This window comes from Megalobrama amblycephala, linkage group LG15 (genome assembly GCF_018812025.1).
Source record: "Megalobrama amblycephala isolate DHTTF-2021 linkage group LG15, ASM1881202v1, whole genome shotgun sequence".
In the NCBI taxonomy this organism is placed as follows: domain Eukaryota; kingdom Metazoa; phylum Chordata; class Actinopteri; order Cypriniformes; family Xenocyprididae; genus Megalobrama; species Megalobrama amblycephala.
Genome location: NC_063058.1, coordinates 3,663,979 through 3,687,248, shown reverse-complemented (window position 1 = coordinate 3,687,248; position 23,270 = coordinate 3,663,979). Strand labels below are relative to the sequence as shown.

Here is a 23,270-nt window from a genome sequence, read left to right as displayed (position 1 = left end):
GAAGCTGGCATTCTTTGTTCTCAGGAGTGCTTTATAGTTTCCTGGTCCGTGACGTCACCCGCTCTGATGTCCCATCACCTTATTGGTTCAATTTCACAAGTGCTTCAAAACGTAATCAACGCAGAGGTGATCCCAATGCGTTTGATGCAGAGTCGATGTTCCCATGAAAGGGAACACTGTTTCTACCGTACAACATCACAGCTATCACAGCTATACATATGTGGTGCACAGCATGTTCCAATGCCCAGTTTATGGCCAAGATCCACTCTGTACATAGCAGTGGACAAATGTTTGTTATATTTTGATTGGATCTTGGTGGATTAACACACACACACAACAACAACTGTCCAACACCATCTGATAGATATCCTAGGACAACAGCAAGGCACCTCTTAGAGCGCCAGAAGAATGCCTCTGGTACCAAGCCCGGGAAGGACAGGACTTCAATTGTCCATATGAAGTTCAGTTTTTGCCCTTCACCCATCTAGAGACTAATTCCTATGTTTTTGGCTTGTGACTACCATAAAAATTCCTCAGGACCCCTGGATGCAGCAGCAGTGGCTAAAACAAAAAGAGGCTACAATAATCCATCCAAATCTATTCATAATTATGTTTGGAAACTTTAATACTGATGTAAACTACACACATCCATTTCATACTTATTCAGATAATTAAGTAGAGTTCCACAGATGAAAGAAGGGTGTGCCACACTGTGCCCCCTCTGATGCCAGCAGCCAATCACAGCAATGGAATGGAGAAGCACAAAATTTCAACCTCCTCCTCATCTGAAAGGAATAAAGTTACCCTTTCAGCAGACAGTCCTTATTCTGAATCACTGCCTGCAAGGGTGAGACTGTAGGACTGCAGCGCATTACAGAGAGGAGAGCAACAGGTACAAGTTCAGAGTCTCTGGTTCGACCAGTGAGACAACAACAGATTCCTTGATCTGAATCTACAGCTTGAGAGGCAGCAACAGATACAAGCACATTCTGAGCCTCCAGTCTGTGAGGAAAGAGGCATTGGCAAACTCTACGTTCAGAGTCTTTGTCCAGCAATAACAACTATAGCATGTCCCGAGTCTCCATGCCAGAGATCAGAAAGCAGATTGACAAAGTTCTGAGTGTCTGGACTAGAGATGCAGAAGAAATACAGACACATTTGAAACAAGGTTAAGCTCAGGAGAGCAAGCCTTCACTTCAAGGTTAATACTCTGCGAGCTCCAGACTGTTAAGGACCTTTTGCACCTACTTCAGGGCCTCATCTGCATGTTCCAGATTTTAGGACCATTTTGTTGCTCCAGGAGATCAACATCCCACAGATCTTAGTGTTCAAGACTGTTTAAACAGATTCCGGCTCCTTTCTCCACCGCTTTGTCACCCAGCACAACCAGTGGAACATGTTACCACCATCGGACTGCTCACTCGACCACGTGGAACTTAAATATCACTTAGCCAAACCTCTTTCCAGAGACCTTGGCATTGTTGTACATTATCAGAATATGATTTTCTAATTTGCATTAGAGGTAATTTAGCTGATGTTATTTAATAACAAATCATCTTTATTTTATTAGTTTGAAGCAACATAAGGTTTTTCACCTTATTACTTTCAGAGAAACAGCAGTTTATCTTTCCATAAGATAACGTAACTCTGCCATAGCCACACTCAACTTGATCACTTGTATTTTATGCATCTTATACACTTTATTCTTTTATCGTTCATGGTATTCATTTAGTAGCTGTGTTGATTTAATCTTATTTATCTTTCTATTATTATAATTTATTTTATAACACTTGTGTCTTCCTTGTGTTGATAATACAGTAAAGGGCTCTACAAGTTAATATTGCACCAAACTTTCAGATAAATCAGATGACCTACTCCCTCCAGTTTACATTAATCCTAAATGATTGAACAGCCCCCTCTTGGGAGTGTTCTCATACTGCTCAGGTAAAAGTCCTTGAAGGAGGCTTTGAACTAAGAGAGGGGGAAGTGGTCATCTGATGTACTCATAACCACACCTTAAGTTGTTGTTGATCCAAAAATCACAATGCCAGCGGTGACGTGAGTACCAATAACTACACAACAGTTGTATAAATGTGTTTGACTCACCTTGGCAAATGACTCCAGCATCTTCATTGTGCCCACAGTTATGTGATCCCCATCCACTTGATGAACAGTTTTTCAGTGAAGATTCATTCCCATGACACTGGACATCATCTAACCATATTTGTCCAGAACCTTGTCCAAAATAAGCATCACTCTTTGCTTCAATAACACTCCCACAGCCCAGTTCCCTACACACCACTGCTGCATCTGTAGAATCCCACAGATCGTCACACACTGTTCCCCATGTTCCATTGTGGAGAACCTCCACTCTTCCAGAACAGAGGTTGGATCCATTCACCAATTTTACAGCTATTAACCACAAAAAAATTAACATAGAAGAACAGGTTATTAGGTTTATCGTTTGTTCTTTTTTTTTTTTTTTTTTTTGTTTGTTTGCATTTTTGATGAGATAATAATAAAGTGGTAACAATAGTGGAGGTTCATCCTCCTCAGCATCATTACCTTTGACTGCAGGTTGTGAGGCAGTTGTGTTCAATGTCGCTACTGGAGCAGAAAAAATGAACACACAAATACACAACATTGTTATGTTTAGATGAAGATGTTGACATTTCAGATTAATTGCAGTGCTGCATGTTTTTCAGTTCAAACAAATGTTTTCAGGTGTATTACAAGTTGTGAGAAAAACAGATCTAGTTCTTTTCAAAGGAGTATAATTACCTGTCTGTGGTGCTGCACTAGTTTGTAGCTGGCCTATTACATAAAAAGAGAGATGATTAAAGTCTATTAAAGTTCCAGAACAGATTTCTTCATTTGCCTGGTCTTTCCAACACTGAACGTGATATTGAAACAGATGGTAAACAAAAAAATTCTTTAAACCATTTGCCTGCAACATGCTAAGGAAGTCGAGTGCAAAGGTGCCAAGCATGCAGTGAGTCTGTAACTTAGCATATTGGAACAAAACTCTGTGTCTGAAAATGAGACCAGCCAATCCATTTAGACCACGCCACAAACTGGGTAAAAGTTACAAAGTTCTGAATGTACTTATAGCCTTTGAATGACTTTTCCTAAGATGTCCACTGGGGTGCTATGACCACACAAATATACTCAACAGTACTACATGCATGCCATCGCTGAGCAAAGACTGGGCCAGAAGTCTAGTGTCAATACTCGTGCCCCTCCTCCTCCAAGAAGCAGGCTGCAAAGTAGGCATGAGGCTAGGAAGAAGAAGCATGATCTTAGGAAAGAAACTCAATCTAAACTCTCAGAGCATTCTGAAATTTATGAGGATAAATAACACCTATCCTCTTTCCCTTTGAGGGCAAGCATTGATTTTTTCTGCCCCTTTGTCTGAAGAAGGAATGGTATACATAGTACCCATTGGAATTTCGAGTACTTTGTGTTAAGTAGTAGGTTTTCTGATTTAGGCATCTTCAATAAATCAAGTCTAGTATACTAGCTAGTACTTACCTCACTTAGAGGGTTGTTCTTTTTTTATAGACTGCTTTGCTCCTTCAGGCTCTGCTTTATCTGCAATGTCAAGTTGTTAGGATATCTGCAAGCCTCCTTCGATACTGTTATAGGCTAGGTGAGGTACTTCCCTCATTGATAGATCAGTATGCAGAGTGCCCTGCTCTCAAGAGCCCATATATCGGCATTATCTAATGGTGAGATTTTCAGCCTCCTGGGTAAGCTGCTTTCTGGGCTAAGCCTGTATATTACTCCCCTTATTTGAGAGGGTTGGTGTGTTGGCTGCTTTGCTCTCTGGGGCTGGCTGACGGTATTCTAACTAGGCCTCTTCCTACGTTCATCATCTCATTATCCATGGATAACTTTTTAATCACTATAATGAATATAGCGTATGAATAATGAATAATTAATTTATTAATTAACTACATTCGTGTTGTTTACATTATATGCACTTAGGCGCCTATTCCAACAAAACAGACATTTGATGCAGTTTTACTCAACACCTGCTGTTCCGACTCATGACCGGGATCATTACCGCTGTGATCGCTCCATCTCTAAGTTTCAAACGATCTGTAAATCAAGTGTAGAACTGTGCCTTGTTTATGAAAACATAAGTGCCGATCCTGAGGGCTTGAGCAAGGTTATATTTCCCTCACAACCAAAAACACACTTCTTTGGTGACATTGTTGATTTCGTACAGTCCTCTGACCTGTGCAGCACTGCCGCTGACTTCTGTAAAGCTGAACGCGCATTGAGAGGTGTACTTTTGCTCTCTCGCTCTGCTCGATGTGTGCACGTGCACCCTTCCGGGAGAAGTGCCCATACAAGGAATTCTGCCCCCGTTGACGTGACTCAGGCCGATAAAATCTGGAACCTGTGACATTTCCACAGGGATTTGCATCCCGAGACATTTGGAAGATAATTTTTGGAACAGAAATACTCCATCATACGTCCAACTCATGTTAAAGGGAGTTGCTCAGTATTCCTCTCATCTCTTCAGATGAAGAAGTGGATGACGTATTCCTCAGGCAACCCTTTATACTCACTGTCTCACTGGTAATGACTTTGAAGGCTGTTGCAATTTTCACATGTGCTTCAGGCACCAGTTCTGCTGAGGCATTACCCTTGCGTCTTGTCAGACGCAGTGTCTCGTTCCGTTTCTCAGGGAACCATGGTCACATTTGCATCCCGAGACATTTTTTTATTCTTTAAACAATTTGCCTGCAACATGCTACAAACAAATCGACTGCAAATATGCCAAGCATGAAGTGAGGTTGTACCTTTGCATATTGGAACAAAAAGCAGTGTCTAACAATGAGACCAGGCCAATTCATTTAGCCCACACCACCAACTTGGCAAAAGTTACAAAGTTCTAAATTATGCTAAATTCATCCATAGCCTTTGGTCGTCTTTGCCTAAGATCACCATCGGGGGTGCTATGACCAAACAAATTTAGTCAACAGTACTATGTGCATGCAATCGGTGAGCTTGACCCCGTAACTGAGTTATAAATGGTATATAATTAGAAGACTTGGTAACACTTTATAATAACTGCACGCTATGAAGCATTAGTTAAGCATTAGTAAATAGTAAATTCATCACTTATAAAGCATTAATAGACATTAGTAAGCAGGTTATAAATACAGCTATAAATGCTTTATTCTTTTTTTTTTTTTTAGAATATGAAAGATGTCGTGTTGAGAAAAAGGTAAAGTTTCTACTTAAGGGGTTCCCAGATCTCCAAACATCAGCCAAATTTAGCGCTTTTACAAAGTCATTAAGTGCAGCAGAAGAATTGAGCTGAACCTGATTGCAGGAGGAAGATCTATCCAACAGCGGGTCTATCACTGCATTCATATCCCCCCCGATAATCAGAAAGTAGTCTATCAATGAAAGCAAATGATTAGTTACCTGTGGAAAAAAATTAGCCTCAAAAATTGTAGGGGCATAGATTGATACAAATGCTATGTTCTTTCCCTTAATGTTTGTACAAAAATAAGCAAGCCTACCAGATTTATCTTGACTTTCTCTGTTAATCATAAGGTTACAGCTACGAGAAATCAGAACAATAGTACCTTTAGTTTTAGTATTATCAGTAGAAGAGGCTGCAACTCTATAAAATTTATTCTGTAATCTTTGAACGTCTGCCCTCTGTAGATGGGTTTCCTGAATTAGAGCAATATCAATTGCTTTCCTACGCAGATAAATCAAGAATATGGCTCTCTTGTTTGGCCTATTTAACCAGATAAAAAAAAAAAAAAAAAACAGGACTCAAATCCACTAAAACAGATCGTTACATTGCTTGCACCTTACAGCATAAACAGAGTACTCACTCCTAACCCATCCGAGGACTAGCTTTACTCATCCATAGATTCTGGAGGCGGCGGCGGTCCATAAAAAGATAATTTACGTCTGGCACCGGATGTATGGGTATTACGAGCTTCCACTAAAGGGGGTCGCACACCGGACGCGAAGCTCGGCGCCGCGCCGCGCCGCGCAGCGCCACGCCGCGTCTCAGGTATCTCACACCGGACGCGCACATTCTATACGCGCGAGCTCAATTTTGAATCGGCTTCTGACAGAAGAGCTGCACGATGAGTTCTTACTTTATTTATTATGTATTTTTTTATTTGAATTGAATAATAGCTGACTTTTGAAGGTTCATTAATGAAGATCACATTATGTCTGTTATCGTTTTGTTGTATCGGTTGTCTAGGCAACTGTTACATTGTAGCAATATTATTTAACTAATATTAACTAGCTAGTCCGAGTAAAAACGTTAGCAAAACAAGTTATTTCGGTAACACTTTACAATAAAGTTTAATTTGTTATCATAGTTAATGTATTAGGTTAACTAACATGAACTATGAGCATTTGTTACAGTATTTATTAAGCTTTGTTAACTTAATGTTAGTTAAAAAAAACAGTTGTTCTTTGTTCATGTTAGTTCAGTGCATTAACTAATGTTAAATACAACTTTGATTTTAATAATGTATTAGTAAATGTTGTAATTAACTTAAACAAAGATTAATAAAGGCTGTATATAAGTGCAGTTCATTATTAGTTCATGATAACTAATGTATAATAATATATAATATATTTAATATTTCGTATTTTGTGGGGATTTCACAGTACTAAAAAATATTAACTTCTAAATTATGCAGTATTCAACAGACATAATTACATTATATTATATATTTATCCAATGTAGACTATGAAGGTTTTTGAATGCCCTGTTTTTTATGTCCTCCTCAAACAGATCAAATATTGACGGACAACAAAAAAACTGCTGCACTGCTATTTTACGTCGAAGACTGAAAAATAGAGGCAATCGAATTTGCCTGTGCTTTATTTCGCATCACTGAGGTTAGTGTATGGAAAAATGGCATAAAAGAGCAAAATAATATATTAGAAAGGGCTACGTTTATTATACATTTTCCCCAAATATGTTTAGACCTTACTCAAGCTGTGAACTCAGAATGTAAAACAAGTGTATCTTGTAGCACAGGGTGAAATCAGTATGTACTCCGCGATTTTCAAGATGAGGCTTTGCTGCTCTGTTGTGCACATATTCAGATCTTTCTTCATCTGTCGCGTCTCACCCTGAATCTTATCTACTTTTGATACCAAGCCTCATACTGTATTCGTTTGAGATTGCACTTCTTGGCGGAGCTCGATCAGAGAGGTTTTAACATTCTCCATAGCCATACGTATTGCATTCTGAAGTTTCAAGTGAATTTTGTTGTTTTGAAAGTGCATCTGCAATGGCGTCAGTCAGATTAGCCTCAGTCGCTAGCTTAATCTTTTTCTTCCCGGAGGGGGTTGTGGACAGAGAAGAGTCCTGTTTTCTATTTCCATAAATAATGCTGGCAATATATCAAGTAGGAAAATAAAGGTTGTCAGTACTATAAGTTTGTTATATTACTAAATAAAGAGGGTTTAGATGGAGCATCAAAGTCCTTCGACCATCGCGTGTATGGGTCACGTGACCTCCCATAAATGCTTTATTCTTGATTTATAATCATCTATAATGTGTTTAATAATTGTATTTTCATACTTTATTAATGATCAGTTTATCATTTCTAAAATTAAGTATTACATTATTTACAAACCAGTTATTTAGGAGTTGTCAGTGGTTCATAAGATCATTTAGGAAGTGTAAGTAAATGATTAATAAACTATTAATACATTTATACATTTTATTATTTAAACATATAGTAATAGTTACTTAGTGCGTTAATAAATGCTTTATTAACACATATTCCTAGTGTAATTCATGATTAATTCAGGTAATTATAAAACGTTTAGAAGTGGTTAGGTAACTATTTTTGTGAGCTCATCTACAGTGAGGACTATTTATGCTTTGTAAAGCTTTAATAAATGAGATTTAAAGGTTCAGTGATCTTCTGCTCTGCTGTTCTCTAATGTTTTAAAGTTAGTACTGAGGTAGTTTTGACACTAGGAATATGTGTTAATAAAGCCTTTATTAACACACTAAGTAACTATTACTATATGTCTAAATAATAAGATGCATAAATGTACATTTAAATATTTTATTAATCATTTACTTACAATTCCTAAATGATCTTATGAACCACTGACAACACCTAAATAACTAGTTTGTGAATAATGTACTACATAATTTAGAAATTATAAATTGATCATTAATAAAGTATGAAAATACAATTATTTAACTTTGCTTATAAATCAAGAACAAAGCATTTATAGATGTATTTATAAATGGCTAACAAATGTCTATTAATGTTTTATAAATGATGAACTGACTATTTACTGACGCTTAACTAATGCTTACCTAATACTTCAAAGCGTGAGTTATTATAAAGTGTTACTGAAGACTTTATTGTGCAAAGTGATATTGGAAATGAGAAATTGGTTCTGTTAAGTAGAAGTGTTGCATAGCTAATAAGAAAATAAACTGTACAACATTTCAAGTATACATCAGTTGTATGACTGTGTTTGACTCACCTTGGCAGATGACTCCAGCATCTTCATGGTGCCCACAGTTATGTGATCCCCATCCTCTTGATGAACAGTATTTCACTGAAGATTCATTCCCACGGCACTGGACATCATCCAACCATATTTGTCCAGAACCTTGTCCAAAATAAGCATTACTCTTTGCTTCAATAACACTCCCACAGCCCAGTTCTCTACACACCACTGCCGCATCTATAGAATCCCAGGAATCATCACACACTGTTCCCCATGTTCCATTGTGGAGAACCTCCACTCTTCCAGAACAGAGGTTGGATCCATTCACCAACTTGACATCTATTAACCACAAAACAATTTAACATAGAGGAACAGGTTATTAGGTTTATTGTTTGATATTTATTTATTTGCTTGTTTGTTTGTTTGCGTTTTTGATAAGTTAATAAAAAAAGTGGTAACAATAGTGGAGGTTCATCATTACCTTTGACTCCAGGTTGTGAGGCAGTAGTGTTCAATGTCGAAGCTGGAGCAGAAAAAAATTAACACAGATGCACAACATTGTTATGTTTAGATGTTGACGCCAGATTGATTGCAGTGCTTCATGTTTTTCAGTTCAAACAAATGTTTTCAGGTGTATTACAAGTTGTGAGAAAAGCAGATCTGGTTCTTTTCAAAGGTGTATAATTACCTGTCTGTGGTGCTGCACTAGTTTGTAGCTGGCCTATTACAGAGAAAAAAAGAGATATGATTAATGTCTATTACAGTTCCAGTTCCAGAACAGATTTCTTCATTTGCATGGTCTTTCCAACACTGAAGGTGATATTCAAGTGGATGGTAAAAAAAAAAAAGAAAAAAAAAAAAAGATTTATTTATTCTCTAAACATTTTGCATGCAAAATGCTAAGAAAGTCAACTGGAAATATGTAAAGCATGAGGTGAGGCTGTAACTTAGCATATTGGAACAAAACTCAGCATCTGACATTGAGACCAGCCAATTAATTTAGCCCACGCCACCAACTTGCCAAAAGATACAAAGTTCTAAATTAACCTAAATGTACTCATAGCCTTTGAATTACTTTTCCTAAGATCAACACCAGGGGTGCTCTGACCACACAAATGTACTCAGCAGTACTATGTACATGCCAACATTGAACTTGACTCTATTATAAATGGTAATGGAGTTATAAATGGTATATAATAGGAAAACTTTGTTGTGCAATCGGAAATGTAAATAATAATAATAATGATGATAATAATAATAATAATAATAATACTTATAACTGAAATTCTATAATGATACATTGGTTCTATAAAGTAAAATAGTTGCATAGCTAATAAGAAAATAAACTGTACAACATTCCAAGTATACATCAGTTGTATGACAGTTTGACTCACCTTGGCAAATGACTCCAGCATCTTCATGGTGCCCACAGTTATGTGATCCCCATCCTCTTGATGAACAGTCTTTCAGTGTAGATTCATTCCCACGGCACTGGACATCATCTAACCATATTTGTCCAGAACCTTGTCCAAAATAAGCATTACTCTTTGCTTCAATAACACTCCCACAGCCCAGTTCCCTACACACCACTGCTGCGTCTGTAGAATCCCAGGAATCATCACACACTGTTCCCCATGTTCCATTGTGGAGAACCTCCACTCTTCCAGAACAGAGGTTGGATCCATTCACCAACTTGACATCTATTAACCACAAAACAATTAAAGATAGAAGAACAGGTTATTAGGTTTTTTGTTTGTTAATTTTTTTGTTTGTTTGCATTTTTGATGAGATAATAAAAAAGTGGTAACAATGGTGGAGTTTCATGCTCCTCAGCATCATTACCTTTAACTCCAGGTTGTGAGGCAGTTGTGTTCAATGTCGCTGCTGGAGCAGAAAAACATGAACACACAAACACACAACACTGTTATGTTTAGATGAAGATGTTGACATATCATATTGTTTGCAGTGCTTCAAGTTTTTCAGTTCAAACAAATGTTTGTGTTGTTTTACAAGATGTGAGAAAAACAGATCTGGTTCTTTTCATAGGTGTATAATTACCTGTCTGTGGTGCTGCACTAGTTTGTAGCTGGCCTATGACAGAAAAAGAGAGATGATTAAAGTCTATTACAGACCCAAAACAGATTCCTTCATTTGCATGGTCTTTCCCACACTGAATATGATATTCAAATGGATGGTAAACAAAAGAAAAAAGAAAAGAAAAAAAAGAGGTTATTAGGTTTTTTGAGGCAGTCATGTTCAATGTCGCTGTTGCAGCAGAAAAAAAAAAAAAAACAAACAAAATCCACAACATTGTTATGTTTAGATGATGATGTTGACATGTCAGATTGATTGCAGTACTTCATGTTTTTCAAGTGTTTTTTGCAGGTTGTTTTACAAAATCTGATGAAAATCACAAAGATCCATCCAAATCCATTCAAAACTATGTTTTTAAAACATTAGAACTGATGCAAACTACACATCTGTTACATCCCAGAGTGTTTTAGTGTCACTTTATTGTCAAATCCCTGTGTGTCCTGTGTTGTGCTCTGTTTCTCTACTTCTCTCCCTCTCTTACTCAGGTTAATTACCACCAGCTGCAACTCATTATGAGCAGGTCTGAGTCTGAGCAGAGCAGTATATATGGTGCATTCAGAAGATCCTGTGCTGAGGAACACTTCTCCCCAGCCTTAGAGTGGAAATTGAATTGTCTGCCTGTGTGTGCTGTGTGTACTAACAAGTGCTAACAGTTTTGAGTTAGGTGTGCACTTATACTTTTGCTGTGTGTTAGCATCATTCTTTAGCTTGCTTATGGGTCTATCCATGTGTGGGTAGCTAGAAGGTATTGTATCATTTAACTATTAATTAGTATTTGGTTACCTGGGAATTGTAGAGAGAGAGAGTGCCTTTTTATTTCTGTGTACAATTGTTTTCTCCTGTTTATTGATCAGAGAGGGTGCTCAGGGCAGTTTGTGTTGTTGTTTTTCATCTTTGTTTTTGAGCAGGGTAAGTAGATTCTTTAAACCTTAGTTAGCTCCTGTTTTGTTTATTATTTTAGCCATACTCTCTCCTGAAGATTTATTCCCTCATGTTCTTTTTGTTAAGCTCTCTTTTTGATATAAGGAAATAAACATTTTTACTTTCCTTTAAAGTGGTGTTGCGTCTGAGGCTGAAGTGTGTCCTCCACGTTTTCTTTTACATCCTTGCATTACCTTTTATTAGCTTAGCTTATTTTCTTTTGTTACCTTCCCTCCTAACCCCTAGACTAGGAGGGGAACGTAACACATCCATTTCATACTTATTATCAGAAATAAGTATTCTCAGTGACAGCTATTTGTAGTGCAACATCTGATACAAATTCAGCTGTTAATGTATAATTGAATGAATGCATGACAGTTAAATCTTTTCCACTCATGTTTAGTCGCTATTTGTTTAGAATATTGCCAGAGGTATTCTGGTGGTGTTTTGGAAAGTGAGAAATGCATTGGTAAAATTTAAAGACACTGTAAAGACTTCCAAATGTGTGCTTCATGCAAATGAGTTCCACAGTGGAAAGAAGCGTGGGCCACACTGTGTGTGTCCCCTCTGATGCCAGCAGCCAATCACAGCACTCGAATGGAGAAGCAAACCAAATTTCAATCTCCTCCTCGTCGGAAAGGGATAAAGGTACCCTTTCAACAGACACTCCTTGTTCTGAGTCTGCCCGTCAAAGGGGAAAGGCATAACAGATACACTGTTCTAGGTCTCAACACTTTAAGGAGTGAGACATTAACAGATACACTGTTCTGAGTCTCCCTTCGGGTCAGACAACAGATATATAGATCTGAGACTGTCCTGTACGGGGATAGACACTGACAGATACATTCTCGATCTGAGCCTCGGGTTTGTCCAGAGGGACAACAACAGATCTCATGATCTGAGTCTACAGCTTGTGAGGCAGCAACAGAGATGACCACATTCTGAGCCTCCAGCTTTTGAGGAAAGATACATTAACAAACACTACGTTCAGAGTTTCTGTCCAGTGAGACAGTAACGACATCTGCAACAAGGTTAAGCTCAGGAGAGCAAACCTCCAATCGAAGGTAAGGACCTCTAATCGATTGTTAAGGACCTTCTGCACCTACACCAGGGCCTCATCTGCGTGTTCCAGATTTTTGGACCCTTTGGTGCTCCAGGAGATCAGCATCCCACAGAGCTTCGTGTTCAAGACTGTTGAAACAGGGAGTCACGTGACGCGTTGATGGCGGTGCAGCTTTGAAAAGACGCTCTCCATACCACTCGCATATTTTCAGGTCTTGAAGGACAATTAAATGTTAAATTACGTGAAATCATCGAAAATGTCGACCCAGACCACACTTGCTCTTACCCGGGATGATGCAAACTCTCCAATTAAGAAGAGATTTAAGGAATCCTCCGTCATCTCCCGAGCTGAGCTGGATGGCGCCATTTTGGCCGGAGTGAAGCAAGCCTTGAGTGAGCAACAGATCGATTTGGATCGAATTGTTACTGCCGCTGTCAAATCTGCCATAGATGAAGTACTGACGCCTCAGATTTCAGATCTGAAGCGTGAAATTGAAAACACCAACAAAGCAGTTACCGCCGTAACCGGACAAATCGAGCAAGTGGAAAAATCGGTATGTCTGCTTCAATCCAGATGCGATTCCACCCAAGCTGCCGTTCGTAAGGACAGGGAACAAATCAGCGATCTGAAATCCAAACTCGACGATCTCACATTAAAGATTGCTGACATGGAAGATCGCAGCAGGAGATCCAATGTGCGGTTAGTCGGCCTCAGAGAAGGTGTAGAGGGAGATGATTGCATCGCCTTTTTAAAGGCGAATCTGCCCAAATGGATACCCTCCATCGCTAACAGAGAGATCAGAATCGAACGCGCACATCGCATCTATTCAGACAAGCCGTCTAACCGCCCCCGTACGGTTATATTCAAACTGCTGGACTACACCGATAGACAAGCTATCCTTAAAGGGGCGAGGGCCGTATTCCCTGTCAAATACGGCAGCGAAATTCTTCATTTCTTCCCGGATTACAGCGCAGACACTACTAAGAAAAGGAAAGCTTTCACTGAAGTGCGGAAGATGATGGATACTCTCGGAATACAGTCGTTTCTCCTCTTCCCTGCCACACTCAAGGTTACTCATGCAGGGAGGCAAAACCTTTTCCGATCGCCATTGGAGGCCGAGCAGTATCTTCTGTCTTCACGGCCTGGGCTCGACATCATTGCGCCTGTGGGACCACCTCCTCAACTGGACCGCTGCACTGATATGGAAACGGAGCAGTCCGTTACTGAGCACCCATACGGTAAAAAAATATATTTTATCTGGCCAAAATATATTTTAAATATATGTTACAAACAGTGAAGTTCAATGAAATATATTTTTGAAACTGAAAATATATTTTGTTTCAACCTTCATATACTTAAAATATATTTCAGGGGCAGGAAAAATATATTTATATATAAAAATATATTTCAGGGCGCAAGAAAATACATTTCCAATCTTACAGTCGACAATACAAATGTGTGTGTGTAACGGACGCGCTCTGTCTTTAACAGTTGGTTAGGTTGGATGCACGTCCCTTAACCCTTGTATATTCTGCGTTGTGTTCTTGTTGTGTTGAATGAAGGAAAGACACAGACCACGACCAACTGTACTGCTGGTTTCTCTTTTAATGAAGGCGAACAGCAAATTCGTTTCCTCTCAGCAAACCTGGTGCAAACTGTACAATTCAACAAAAAAATACATAAGGCTCTGTCACATGCAGTCTCCTCCACACAATACACAGGTCTCAAGCTCCTCCTCTCAGCTAGTCTGGCGCAAACTGCATATACATATACTGATAAAACTTTTACTATTATCAGCAAAAATACTTTTAAATAAAAATGTGAAAATGAACTAAATAAATTATAAAATGCTCAATGTAATTGACAACATGAATTTCTTTTACATATGCAATCAATGTAAACACTATGCCAGACAAATTATCATGAACATTATACACATACCTGTACAATTCAACAAAAAAATACATAAGGCTCTGTCACATGCAGTCTCCTCCACACAATACACAGGTCTCAAGCTCCTGTTAGCAGATAAACATACAGAAAATCCTGTAGACTAGCACGTGGAAACATGTCTACTTTAAAGCTTGCAAAAAGTCTGTTTACAAGTTTTACGTTCAATTGACACTAACTGCATGTTCACAACCTCAAAACTAACATTTATACATGAATAAAACAAGGTTTGCGTCGTACAAAAACCGAAATAAATGTTTAAAACTGACGAGCAAAATAATACATTACCTCCTCTCAGCTAGTCTGGCGCAAACTGAAGGAAGCGCGTGAATGACGCCACAAAGCCTGCGACACTCTTAAAGTGACAGTACAGGTATTAACACTATGTCTGAATACAACATCCAGCCATAAACATTGGCAACAGAACACATCTTAAATGTATAGGAAACAATGTTCATCAGGATTTGGTGACATTTCAACCGTAAAAGTAAAGATATAATTTCAGCCTGGTTACACGTGGAAGAAAGCCTTGCGATCAAAACTATCCATTATGTTTGAAGAATTTTAAACACTTACAGAAAAACATGAATTTCCCCATATTTTCCACATTGACACTTTGTTCACATATCTTCCCAAAAAATACAGAGATCCACAGATGGCACCTCACAAATGTGTGTTTTAGTCTATTACTTATTAATTCATTCATTTATTTATTTATTTATTTGTAATTTATTGTCAGTGTAATATAGCGTTTAAATCTACATCAAATACAAATAAAATAGATTAATAAAATCGCTAGACGTACGATGTTAACTGTGACGTAATTTGAATGGGAAACCACTAGCAGCGCTCACGGACTTTTGGAGTAGTGCGCATGCGCGTCATTTTGAACTGTAACGGTCGTCGGTCAACCAGAGTTCTCGGAGTAAAAGGTAAGAGCTAACGTTATAACTTTATTTTTAGTCGTAATTTTTCACATATGTAATGTTCATTGCTACTTTGAATGTATAATGTTTTATTGTCAAGGGTTTTTTTTACCTTATTTGTCAATGTAATGCCCTGTTTGTTTATTTGCTCACATGAGGAGACGCATTTGATATTTTCAGATTTCCGTTAGGGCTGCACGATTAATCGCATGAGATTGTCATGCGTGTCTCGTCAGTAAAGCCGGTTCTGTGACAAGCTACGCAATATGGCGTTCATAATCGAAGGCGATTCATCTGCGATTATGAACGCGATATTGCGTAGCTTGTCCGCGAACTACGGCTCTGTATATTAAGTGCCGCTCCATTTGAAAGCAGGTGATGGACATTTACAGCTAATCACAGAACCGGCTTTACTGACGAGACACGCATGGCAATCTCATGCGATTAATCGTGCAGCCCTAATTTCCGTTTTAAAGTTAGTTGTTTTTAATTTGGACACTAGTGAAAACTAACGTTACACACAAAAAATGTTTAATTTTTTTTTTAAAAATTTAAGCTGTAGAGTGTTTGGGAGACCGTACTGCCTTATGGAAGGCCGTTTCAGCATAAAAACGTTCCAGCGTTACTCGTCGTAATTATATTTTTACTAGTAACAATTAAATTAAAGAGCGCTATAATTTAATTTGTACTAGTAACAATTACAATTACAGAGCTCTATAATTCAATTTTTACTAGTAACAATTATAATTGTAGAGCTCTCTAATTCGGTTTTTACTAGTAACAATAACAATTAGAGAGCTCTACAATTCATTTATTACTAGTCATATGTCTCCATTGACTTCCATTCATTTTTAATTATAGAGCTCTGTAATTCAATTGTTACTAGTAACAACTGGGATTATAGAGCTCTCTAATTGAATTGGCAGTTTCTCCGTTTAGGGTGCAAGAGGTTCCCGGTTCTAATCCAACATGTGTAGTTTTTTTTTCTCATTAAAACCAAAGATTTTCATCAGTGATTGTATATCAAGAGCAGGGACACGTTTATATGTATTTTGTTTTTTTGTGATTTCAACGTATCGAATAGAGAGTCTCCGCAACAGCGATAGAATGAAGTGCTAATCCGTGTGCACGAGCGCTGTGAACCCTGTTGCACGCGCCTCTGATAACAGTGACAACGAGCACTCAACAACATAATTTCAAAAACAACACATCCCAGCGCCAAATCACCTATTATTAACACAAATTGATAATCAACTAGAGGTGTTTATTTTGTATTAGATATCTGCGATAATCATTCTATTATTGCATAACAATACTAAACACTGTAAATATTTAAAATGAATTTATACTCCTTAATATCAAGTTTGTCAAAACACTTTGGGTGGCTTAGGGCATTTCACCCTATATTATGTCCAGTGACATGGAGTGTTCTTGGCTCTTAGCTTTACCAAATTACAAAGGTGAATGAATATAACGACTAAATATAGGCTTTCATCTCAGGCATCATCTTAATTTTGCTTTAATGTGAACATGATTAATATGTTACCTAAGTCTGTAAAATATTGCAGGATACTTTAGAACCACGCTACAGGGCTTTTATTTTGAAACTCACTTTTGTAGGCGGGAAATCTGCAATCTGTTTTGCATCTCATGAATAGGAGTTTTTACTAGTAATAATACAATTATAGAGCTCTGTAATTAGAATTGTTACTAGTAAGAATTGAATTAAAGAGCTCTCTAATTCAGTTTTTACTAGTAACAATTACAATTAGAGAGCTCTCTAATTCAGTTTTTACTAGTAACAATTGAATTAGAGAGCTCTCTAGTGGAATTGTAGAGCTCTGCAATTGGATTATTACTAGTAACAATTGAATTACAGAGCTCTGCAATTGAATTCTTACTAGTAATAAATGAATTGTAGAGCTCTCTAATTGGAATTGTTACTAGTAAAAACTGAATTATAGAGCTCTACAATTCAGTTGTTACTAGTAAGAATATAATTGCAGAGCTCTATAATTGTAAGTGTTACTAGTAAAAATTAAATTATAGAGCTCTTTAATTTAATTGTTACTAGTAAAAATATAATTACGACGAGTAACGCTGGAACGTTTTTATGCTGAAACGGCCTTCCATACTGCCTGCTGTTGTCGATCGATGATGTTCCTGTCACTGATAGTGGAGCCTGTAACGTAAGTTTTTTTTTTTTTTTTTTTTTTGCTAAATTTAATGTTTTACTAAACTTGTTAATTAGGCACACGTTATTTGCTCGTGCAGTTCAGGCATATGCTGGTTTGGCATTAATGGCATTTCATACGCTCAATTTTTCTACTATTATTATTATCATTATTAATATAGCCTTACTATAATATAATTTTTATTCACTTTCTGCTGAATGACAAGCTGTTTTCGATTATCCAGTTGAGCCAGTGATTCAGTAAGTTGCTTGTAACAGAAGATGCTTATTTGTCACAACCTACAGGTTTACATGTGTCATTCATTACTGTAAAAAAATCTACTTTTTATTTTTAGTAGCAGAAGCAGAGACGGTTTGTGCAACAGCAACAAGGTGAGAATGATGAGACACTTTAAGAAGTAGAATTTTTTTTTTTTTTTTAATTAAGCACTGTTAAGCAAATTATATTATTTGTGTAATTTATGAATTGATATGTTCTCTGCACTTGTGTTAATATCTGTTTCTGTCTGTAACAGGTGCAGGTCCAAACCCATCTGTCAAAAGACGCTTGTCCACTTGCTGTCCGCCCCACCAGCCCAACAATTGTGCTGGAGAACCACAAGTCATAGGTACAGGATAATGTTCATAGTCAAGTCATCTTCATTTCTGTGGCACTTTATACAAAACAGCTTCACAGTAATAAACATGAAATAGTCAACATGAAGTGAAACACTAGGTGTGTGTTAGAAAAATATTAATATTTTAAAGTCTGTACTTCCAAATGACTCCTCAAGCTTTAAAACACATCACAAATTACAACATGTTGACTTTGAGCCACATTGGACAGTTGGCAAATCTGTAATGTAACAAATTTAACATAACAGTATTTTCCTCAAACACACCTATTGTTTCACTTGAGAAGAAGTTGATTCGTCAACTGAGGTCATGTGGATTACCGTCATGTTCACTTTGGTTTTTGACCTTCTTGCGTGAACACACAGAAATTGATTATTTTTCTAAATATCTCTGTTTGTATTCCACAGAAAAAGAGAATGTCATAATCAACTGGAACAGCATGAGGGTAAGTATCCCTTTGTTAAGTTAGCTTAACTGAGTGACTTTGTGATATTCCACTATCCCTTCATTTGTAAAAGTGAAAATGCAATGCAGAAGTGTAAAGAAAAGCTAATTCGACCTCTCCTCAATCATCAGTTTCTTTACTGTACTGTCCAAAAATATGCCCATTAAATATCTTTAAAATCCAGTATACCTGTAATTGTTTTAGTTCCAGTGTAAACAAAAATATCAGGAAATCAAAAACTAGTTAGAAGACAAAATGCATGCCCTCTGTACCTGTACTGATGTTCAGTTATTGTGTTTTGTCTTTTGTATGAGTACAGTGGTAGAGACAGAGAAGAAGTGCCCTTGATGAGGAAACCCTGGCAGCCATATATACGGTAAGTTAATACTTAGTGAAAGGAAAATTTACTAGAAACATTAAGTTAAACAAAATAACTGATTTTTGTCTCATAGTCAAGAAGAGATTTCCAAATGTGTCCAAAGAGGCTTTGAGGATTTGAACTGGGGAAACTGAGACTTCTTGAAAGCAAAAAAGTTATATTTGTTTGAATATTGTAATTTTTTGAACATTGTAAAGTATGTTCCTTGCTGATTATTATTCAAATGTTCATGTGTTATAGACAACAAATAAAATTTCAAATGTGACATGTGAATGTATTTTCTTGGGTTGAAATATAGGGCAAAATATATTTTTAAATGCTTTTGTAAAATATATTTTGAAAATATATTTTTAAAAAATATACAAAAAAATGGCCAAAAAATACTTTTTAGGAAAATATATTTATGTAAATATATTTGAAAATATATATTTTTAAAATATACAAAAAATGGCCAAAAAATATATTTTTAGAAAATATATTTATATGTGAAAATATATTTATAGCGAATATATTTTTTGGCCATTTTTTGTATATTTTGAAATATATTTAAAAATATATTTGAAAATACATTTTTTTACCGTATGGGCAGAGATAAATAATACAACGAGCGCACTGTGTATGCTGTTGTAGGCCGTTTATTTTATTTTATTTTATTTTATTTTTTCAAAATGTTACGGAGGTAGGTCCCCCCTTTATTTTATTCTATACTTTCTTAAGCTTTTAATCCCCTGAGCTGGGGTGATTTATGTTTTTATTATTATTTTCATGTATTTTTTATTATTATTTTTTTTTTTAAATACTTATTATTACAATCATAAATCCTTCCCCACTCTATAATTCCTACTCAGTAGTGGTTGGGATCACCGCAATTGAGCAGTCACGGCTCTTGTAAATTCTAGTTTTACGCTAGCCAGAGGGTTTCAGATATCCTCGCGGCTTGCAAAGTGTTTGTATATAGTTTGGTTTATGTTCATTTGTGTTCTGTTCGAGGCGGCAACTGACTTACAATGTACAGTTTTCTTTAAGTGGTTTTTAGGTTTGGGCTTTTCTATGCTATTTTTTCCTTCTACTTGTACACATGTCTACTCTTAACATTTTAAGTTGGAATGTGCGGGGGTTAAACTCGCCGGTAAAGCGCACTCGTTGCTTGGAATTTTTGCGGCGGAAAGATGTATCTATTGCGCTGCTCCAAGAAACACATTTAAAAGATGAAGACGTTCACCGCTTTCAAAATAAAACTTACAAGATATTGGCATGTTCGTGTGCTCTTAATAAATCTAAGGGTGTCTTAATTCTACATAAGAGATCATTACATTTTTCTGTGGATACATGGGGAAAAGATGATTGTGGTCGGTTCATATATGCAGCCATTAGAATTAATCATACCAAAGTCCTCTTAACATCTATATATGCACCGAACGTATGTGACCACCAATTTATGGACGATGTTTCTGGAACCTTGATTAAGTTTACCGACTACCACATTATTCTAGGTGCAGATTTCAATGCCTGCGTCCACCCAGAGTTAGATCGCTCCTCCGCTGACCCTAATGCGGCAATGCCGTCTTCAGTAGCCCTTAATAATTTAATTGCAGAGCTCAGTCTAGCAGACCCATGGCGTATTAAAATGGTAATGCTAAAGCGTATACATTTTATTCCACCCGTCACAAGTCTTTTTCTAGGATTGATTATATTTTAGTGGATCCCCCTTTGGTCCAACACATAAGTACTATTGATATTTTGCCTATTTTGATATCGGATCATTCACCAGTCACTTGTAATATTACTATAGGGGTCAAACTTCCTAAAGCCAGTAGATGGCGCTTTAATAATATGCTATTGTATGATACCTCATTCTTAGATCAATTTAGACAAGAATTATCTATCTTTCTGGAGATTAACTCTCAGTGTCATAACCCACAGGTGTTGTGGGAAGTCACAAAATGTTTTTTAAGGGGTAACTGCATTTCATACTCTTCCAAAGCTAAGGCCTCTAGGAATAAACAGCTTGAGGAGCTGGAAAATAAAATCCATGATCTAGAATGCCAATTGGCCCATGCTTTTTCTGACAAGCTTAATCAGGAGCTCTCTTTATTGAAAGTAGAATATACTTCTCTATCTATCTCTAAAGCTCAATTTATCATTCACAGAACAAAGCAAAAATACTATTTTAATGTAGATCGGACTAGTAGATTGCTTGCATTGAAACTCAAAGAGTGTGAATCTAAAGCCAGCATTGATGTAATTAAAACTAGCTCTGGTGAAATTACTACGGACCCTAAAATTGTTAACGACGAGTTTAAATTATTTTATTTAATGTTGTATTCATCTGAGGTTTCCCTTGACAGAGGAAAATGCTGTGATTTTCTTAGTGATTTGAATCTTCCCATTTTACCAGTTTCTGCTCAAGAATCTCTAGATGCACCCCTAACACTGGAGGAACTCCACAGCGCGGCTAAAATGTTACAGAAAGGCAAATCACCCGGCCCTGATGGAATTCCTCCAGAACTCTACCTAGCTATCTGGAACATTGTTGGTCCCTTAATTCTGAAGTCCATGAATTATGCCATCGATCACGGCACACTTCACAGAGACCAAAATGTAGCCCTTATTACTCTGTTGCTTAAAAAGGATAAAGATCCATTAAGTTGCTCTAGTTATCGCCCAATTTCTTTGATTTCAGCTGACGTGAAGATCCTAGCTAAAGCACTGGTTTTACGATTGGAACCATACATTGACAATCTGATCCATTATGATCAGACCGGTTTTTTGAAGGGCCGTCTAGCGGCCGATAATATGCGCCGACTGTTACACATTGTCGAACACGCTCGCGCTAGCAATGTTGACTCGGCCATTTTCTCTTTGGATGCTCTCAAAGCGTTTGACAGTCTTGAATGGGACTATTTATGGGCTGTTCTGGAGCGATTCGGATTCGGCCCTAAATTCTTAAATATTATACAACTGTTATATAAATGCCCTACTGCTTCTGTAATGACAGGTTCCTGTCAATCGCAATCTTTTCCACTTCAAAGGGGTTGCCGGCAAGGTTGTCCCTTATCACCACTTTTATTTGCACTCTCGCTAGAGCCTCTCGCACAAGCCCTTAGACAAAGTCAAACAATTTCACCTATAACTATTAATAACTCCCATCATCACATCTCATTGTACGCTGATGATATTATGCTTTATTTTTCAGATTTGAATACTTCCCTACCAGAGGTTTTGTGATTATTTAATACCTTCAGCACTATGTCTGGATATAAAATAAATTGGGATAAGTCATTTTTAATGGCACTCAATAGTATTACTAAAGCAATTTCTCTTCCGAACGGTCTTACCTTTGCTAATTCATGTACTTATCTTGGTATCAAAATTGTTGATTCTCTGTCTAGGACTGCTCAGACTAATTTTTACGAAATTGGCCAGAAAATTAAGCGGGATATACAAAGGTGGGATAACTTAAAAATTTCAATGCAAGCTAGAATTAGTACGGTTAAAATGAATATTTTACCTAGAGTAAACTTTTTATTTTCCATGCTCCCGTGTTTTCCTCCCCCTAAATTCATCAAAGAAATGAACTCATTAATCTCCACATTTATCTGGGGTGGTAAGAGTCCTAGAGTCAGTTTTTCAGTATTGCAGCGTGCAAAATCGAACGGTGGTCTTGCTCTTCCTAACTTAATGCTTTACCACCTTGCCTTCCAAATTAGGGTCATGCGTGTCTGGGTGGACACTCACTCCAAAGTACCTTGGAGGAGTATTGAAGCTGACTGTGTTCTCCCTCATAGGCTTCAAGATCTGCCTTTTACTGGTATAAGCTCAAGAAGTCTCCTTCAGAAATTCGGAAATATTATTACTACTACTTTAAAAGCCTGGTATAATGCAGAAAAGATTACAGGTCATTCTAAAAAATATTCACGTCAGTCTCCTCTCTGGAACAATACCTGTCTGTTATCTGGTGGTCAACCTTTCAGTTACCCTCCCTGGTCCTTAAAAGGGGTACTCACATTGGGTGATATATTCAACGGCAATGGACTGCGCACATTTCAGGACATTCAATCAGACTACTCCTTGCCAGGCACCTCCTTTTTTATGTATTTGAAGTTAAGGTCTGCAATGAAAGCGTATGGTGTGCCTTGGAACTCTATCTTAGATGATCACCCATTGTTAAAATGGATAAAACACACCGGAAACTTTCA

The 23,270-nt window shown here is 37.2% G+C and overlaps 1 protein-coding gene and 2 long non-coding RNA genes across 3 annotated transcripts in view; 1 reads left to right on the top strand and 2 right to left on the bottom strand.

Annotated features, from left to right (window-relative positions):
• The window catches only part of LOC125246555 (deleted in malignant brain tumors 1 protein-like), a 58,161-nt gene that overhangs the window by 15,610 nt on the left and 19,281 nt on the right, over positions 1-23,270 (bottom strand). The window contains exons 9-17 of the mRNA XM_048157504.1: positions 10,543-10,575; positions 10,327-10,368; positions 9,879-10,184; positions 9,173-9,205; positions 8,966-9,007; positions 8,518-8,823; positions 2,782-2,814; positions 2,566-2,607; positions 2,107-2,412 (exon numbers count right to left, since the gene is read on the bottom strand). Coding sequence (XP_048013461.1) covers positions 2,107-2,412; positions 2,566-2,607; positions 2,782-2,814; positions 8,518-8,823; positions 8,966-9,007; positions 9,173-9,205; positions 9,879-10,184; positions 10,327-10,368; positions 10,543-10,575 — 1,143 coding nt within the window. The remainder of the gene's footprint in view (positions 1-2,106; positions 2,413-2,565; positions 2,608-2,781; positions 2,815-8,517; positions 8,824-8,965; positions 9,008-9,172; positions 9,206-9,878; positions 10,185-10,326; positions 10,369-10,542; positions 10,576-23,270) is intronic.
• On the bottom strand, positions 13,942-15,421 carry LOC125246669. Its single transcript, XR_007179914.1, has 3 exons — positions 14,801-15,421; positions 14,504-14,580; positions 13,942-14,319 (listed from the first exon to the last, which is right to left on the bottom strand). It is a non-coding gene; the product is annotated as an uncharacterized LOC125246669 (long non-coding RNA).
• On the top strand, positions 17,579-19,310 carry LOC125246684. Its single transcript, XR_007179939.1, has 4 exons — positions 17,579-17,872; positions 17,968-18,240; positions 18,655-18,692; positions 19,012-19,310. It is a non-coding gene; the product is annotated as an uncharacterized LOC125246684 (long non-coding RNA).